Below are 5,227 nucleotides of genomic sequence, written 5' to 3' on the forward strand. Positions count from 1 at the left end.
CAGCTAGCCCCCCCAGGGAGACAGCTAGGAAGATGGATCTTCTCAGCCTCTCATTGCAGACGTTCACCAACGCTGTCCTCCTTGCAAAACCCTGGCTGAGCCCCGTCCTGCCTGCTTGGGCTTTAACTGGGTGGAGAGCCTGGCCTCAACTCCTTCCTTGCAGGGCCCCCTGTGAATGTGGCCCTCGCCATCGAGGTAGCCAGCATCGACCACATCTCGGAGGTGAACATGGTAGGTACCGGCCAGCCGCCGCCTCACCCCTGGCCGTGGGCCCCCAGGAGAGGAGCCGGGCTGACGGCCAGGGGCCTTCACTGCCCCACCCTGCAGGAGTACACCATGACGGTGTTTCTGCACCAGAGCTGGCGGGACAGCAGGCTGGCCTACAACCACACCAACGAGACTCTGGGCCTGGACAGCCGCTTTGTGGACAAGCTGTGGCTCCCGGACACCTTCATTGTGAATGCTAAGTCTGCCTGGTTCCATGACGTGACCGTGGAGAACAAGCTCATCCGGCTGCAGCCCGACGGGGTCATCCTGTACAGCATCCGGTGAGCCCGGGACCAGCACCGCCAACGGCTCTGCCGGGAGCTGGTGGGCCGTCTGTAAGCTCCGGCCACTAGCGCTGCATACGTAGCACACGGCAGCTGCAGCGGTGGCCGCGGGAAGCCCGCAGGTGCGGCTTTTTGGCCAACACGGTGCCTTCCTGTTTTTTATGTGGGGGTGAAATTCACATAACATAAAATTCACCGTTTCAATGCAAATGATTCAGTGGTATTTAGTACATTCGCAGTGTTGGGCAAACATCACCTCTATCTGATTCCAGAACGTCTCATTCCCTGAAAAGGAGACCCCGGGCCCACGAGCACTCACTCACCCCCCTCCCCCCGCCTGCCCTGACCTGCTTTCTGCCTATTCTGCACATTTCATGTAGAGTGAATCATACGCGACGTGTCCTTTTGTGTCTGCCTTCCTTCCTTTAGCTCAGTGTTTCTGGGGTTACCCAGGTTGTGACGTTTATCAGGATTTTGTTGCTTCTGTGGCTGAGTAGCATTCCATGGCCTGGTGCCCCCCTCATGCATTCACGAGCTCTGGGCGGCTTCCACGTGTCGGCCATCGTGGGTTGTGCTGCTGTGAACATGCATGTACACGCATTTAGTTAAATACGTGCTGCTGACATATGCCTTTTAAAAACAGCATTAGTTGCCAACATTTTAAAAACCAGGAGATTTATGTAAGATTCTAAATTCTTCTGGAAAGTCAGAGCATTTGGCAACCCGGGCCTTTTCCCACACTGCCCGGTCAGTGGGAATGCCCAGCGGTTGTCCTTTAGCGCAGGTCAGGTACCCAGGCTGCACTTGCCTTCTAAGCCCCCAACTTAGCCAAAGAGTCAAGCATTTTGAAGGACGAAGAAAGTGAATGAAGCCCAGCTGTGATTCCTGATGAAAGACACACCAGTATCCGTACACGGACCGCAGGTTCCCGTTCTCACCCAGATGCCAGCACCTCGCCAACAAAGCCCGAGAGGCCGCTTGGCCGCACTCGCTGGAGGTGGCCCGTCCGGGTGGGGGGCAGGGGCGTCTCTGCCTGCTGAGGGCAGGAGAACTGCAGGATCTCGGGCGCTGGCCTCGCTCCTGGAGACCTCACCAGCATGTTGTCTCGGCAGAATCACCTCCACGGTGGCCTGTGACATGGACCTGGCCAAGTACCCCATGGACGAGCAGGAATGTATGCTGCACCTGGAGAGCTGTGAGTGCCCTTCCGGGTGCCGGGATGGGGTGGGGTCCGCTCAGGGCAGGCCGTGCTGGCGTCTCCGGTGACTCCGCTGTGGGAAGAGAGGGGACCCATACTGTCAGGGACCTTTGCAGCTGGCCTGGCTTGGGGACGGGGAGGCATCTGGGACAGGCCCTGTGGAGTCAGAGGCCTGGGCTGAAGAGAAGAAAGAGAGGGAGCTGGAAGGCTGACCAGCCTGGCCCTCTTCCCAGGGGTCAGTGACTTGCCCGGGACAGATGGGTGTGGAGCCCAGACAAGGCACGAATTTTTGTCGTTTGTCCAGCGTGACAGCCCCGTGGGTCCCCTGGAGATGGTGACCTGCCCTTTGGCCAGCTCTTCTGGCCCTGTCTGCCTGCCCAAGGTGCTGGGCACGGCCGCAGACCTTCTTGCTCCTGGCTGGGTCTCCCCGTGCTGTCCCCCATCTCTGCCGTACCAGGCTCCCTGTGTGGATGGGGTGCTCCTGCTGGGGGTTCCCGGGGGGCCGGGGGACACCAGGCTCTGCTGCCCACCTGGGGCTCTCCTGCAGATGGCTACTCATCCGAGGACATCGTCTACTACTGGTCTGAGAACCAGGAGCAGATCCACGGGCTGAACAAGCTGCAGCTGGCTCAGTTCACCATCACCAGCTACCGCTTTGCCACTGAGCTGAGGAACTTCAAATCTGGTAACGCGGCTTCTCGCGGCCTCTTCCTGGGAGCCTGGCTTGTGTTTTCCTGCACTTTTAACGAAGCCGTTGGTCAGCTCTGAGGACCCCTGAGGAGGCAGCGGGAAAACCACGGATGGGCACAGGCTGCACCCGACCCGGGGGCTCAGGACGCCACAGCGTGGACGTGGTCAGGCTTTCTCTGCCTGATTCCTCCGTCCTGTGCTGCTTCCTGGAGGCTAGCACGCTTGGGGTTTGGGGAACATGAGGGGCGAGGGCATCAGGGGCCATGCCTCCGGGGGCTGCCTTGTCTCCCGGCCCCTCCTGCCCCTTCCGGCTCCTACTGTCTGGCCACTGGGGCCAGTGACTCCAGCTGGCTCTCCCCTTTAGCTTGGCTGTGCACCCAGGAGGGCCAGGAGAGCTGAGCTGGCCACACGGCTGGGAGAGTCCCCTGGGCCAGTGCGGCACCAGCACCTGTCTCTTCTCCTCCCTCAGGGTGGCCCTGCAGAGAGCCAGCCTCTCTCCCAGGATAAGACCCAGGGCAGGGGAGACCCCTGTGTGGGGGAGGTGGTGTGGGGGAGGCGGTGAAGGCAGGGTCTGAGGCTCGCAGTGGCCCTCAGTGCCTGCCGAGCCCTCCTCTCTGCCTGAGCGTCACTGCGTGTGTGGGTCAGGTCCCAACCGAGAGCGTCTCCCCGGCAGCTGGCCAGTTCCCCCGGCTCAGCCTGCATTTCCACCTCCGGAGGAACCGAGGCGTCTACATCATCCAGTCCTACGTGCCCTCCATCCTCCTAGTCGCCATGTCCTGGGTCTCCTTCTGGATCAGCCAGGCGGCAGTGCCGGCCAGGGTGTCTCTAGGTGCGGGGCCCTGACCTTCCCTCGGAGGGAGCCGGCGGAAGGGTGGGAGCCCAGAAGTAGGACCCCGACCCTGCTAGCCACAAGCCCAGGTCTTGTGTCCCAGCCTCTTGTCCCTAGCTGTCCTGGGCCAGTGGCCAGCAGGGCCAGGCCTGGTCAGAGGAGCCTGACCTGCACCCAGGCTGGGGGTAGGGGCGCAGGGAGGTGACAGGGGCCCCGGCGATGTCACTGGGCATTCCCAGCANCTGGAACCCACTCTGGACCCTCTGCCCATTGCTCTGGGGCGGTCACTTGCAGTCCCCGGCACACGAGAGCAGGCCCACACCCTTTGGCCCGTGCTGCTGGACGCAGAGGAACTTAGGCGCTGGCCCAGGTTGGGGGTCCTGGGAGGAGGGGAGCCTGCCCTTGGCTCAGCCCTGTCTCCTCCCCTGCCACTCTCCCTCCACGCTGTGCAGATGGATGTGAAGAACGCCATCGTGCTCTTCTCCCTGTCTGCCGCTGGCGCCACCCAGGAGCTGGCCGTGTCCCGCCGGCACTGCCGCGGGCCTGGGAACCTCATGGGCTCCTACAGGTGTGTGGAGATGGAGACTGGACAGGCCAAGAAGCAGGGGTGGGGCCGCTCGGGGGGCCAGGGAGGCCTCCGTGCCCTTTTCAAGCCCATCGACGCAGACACCATCGACATCTACGCCCGCGTGGTGTTCCCTGCGGCCTTCGTGGCAGTCAACGTCCTCTACTGGGCGGCCTACACCATGTGAGGCCGGAGGCGGGGCTTCGCCTGACCTGAGCCCGCAGCCACTGGGAGAGAGGCCCTTGGGTTGAGATGCCTGCTCTGCCTGTTTCGAAGTGGGCATGACAACAGGCCACAGAAAACAAGAGGAAAGCCTTGGCCTCCCTAAGTACCCCAGGCTCTGTCCCCACCGGCACCTGGAAGACCACCCTGGGGCTCTCCCGTGCACCTCTCCTGCAGACCCTCAGCCCAGCTCCTCCTGGGGGGCAGAGCCAGCTTGACCTGAGGCTGAGCCAGGCAGGCTCAGGGCCCTTGGGGAACTTCGCATTCAATTCAGAAAACGATCCTGATTCTAGGCATTTGCTCTGTGGGCTTGGGACCAGGTCGTGGGAGGCTGGAAGAGGGCGGTGCTGCTTTCTTGGTGAAACGATGGAGAAGGGCAGCCATGGGCCTTTGGTCCCAGCATGAAATAAAACAAAGCCTCTGGCTGCTGGCTGTGTTCTCTGTTGCTGCCGCTGGGCTGTGGCCGTGTCGTCGCTGACCGGAGAGCCGTCCTCTAGCTGTGGGCTCCCGGGCTCTCGGGACAGAGGGGCTTAGAGCTGTGTCCCACAGGTGAGCCATGTGGCCATGTCCTTGGACGTCAGTGGGAGGGGCAGAGGTGCAGGGACCTGGAGAAGCTCTAGGAGTCACACCCCACCTTGGTCTCTTGGTCCCATGGCCAGGGTGCCACTATGCTGTCTTCTCAGACGTGCTGATGGGCGAAGGGAGGCCACTGAGTCCCCACAAACACCACTCAGCCCCTTCTCATCTCTGCTGCCACCACGGACGTGGGGTGACAAGGTTGCAGCAGGGTGACTGGGGTTGTTGGTCACTGGAGAGCCGAATAAGGGGGTCCAGATTTTCCATGGCATCAAAGCAGAGCAAGTCATCTCACTCAGAGGCAACGGAAGCCGGCAGTGAGAGGAGCAGTGGTCGCTGCAGAGCCCGGACAGCCGGCTCCAGTGGCCGAAGTTAGCCATGGGCATGCCGTGCTGTGGTCAAAGTGGCAGCCAGGCAACTGCCCAGCTGGCCCCGTGGTGCCGCTCCTGGTGGGCCCCCCAAGCCGCCTCAAGGGAGCATGATAGTGACTTTGCATGAATCAGACTGAATCAGGTGGCCCTGCCAGCTGCCTCCAGCTGCACAGCCCGCCCAGGGGTCTACAACGCCTTGAGGCCATGGGGACAGGATGCTGGAGG

At 62.1% G+C, this 5,227-nt stretch overlaps 1 protein-coding gene across 1 annotated transcript in view; it reads left to right on the forward strand.

Annotated features, from left to right (window-relative positions):
- Positions 1 to 4,472, forward strand: part of GABRD (gamma-aminobutyric acid type A receptor subunit delta) — a 9,323-nt gene extending 4,851 nt beyond the window's left edge. The window contains exons 2-7 of the mRNA XM_034672030.1: positions 164 to 231; positions 328 to 548; positions 1,664 to 1,746; positions 2,297 to 2,434; positions 3,113 to 3,279; positions 3,721 to 4,472. Coding sequence (XP_034527921.1) covers positions 164 to 231; positions 328 to 548; positions 1,664 to 1,746; positions 2,297 to 2,434; positions 3,113 to 3,279; positions 3,721 to 4,020 — 977 coding nt within the window. The 3' untranslated portion in view covers positions 4,021 to 4,472. The remainder of the gene's footprint in view (positions 1 to 163; positions 232 to 327; positions 549 to 1,663; positions 1,747 to 2,296; positions 2,435 to 3,112; positions 3,280 to 3,720) is intronic.
- The last annotated feature ends 755 nt before the right edge of the window (positions 4,473 to 5,227 follow it).

The sequence above is a fragment of the Ailuropoda melanoleuca genome, chromosome 11 (genome assembly GCF_002007445.2).
Source record: "Ailuropoda melanoleuca isolate Jingjing chromosome 11, ASM200744v2, whole genome shotgun sequence".
Taxonomy (NCBI): Eukaryota; Metazoa; Chordata; class Mammalia; order Carnivora; family Ursidae; genus Ailuropoda; species Ailuropoda melanoleuca.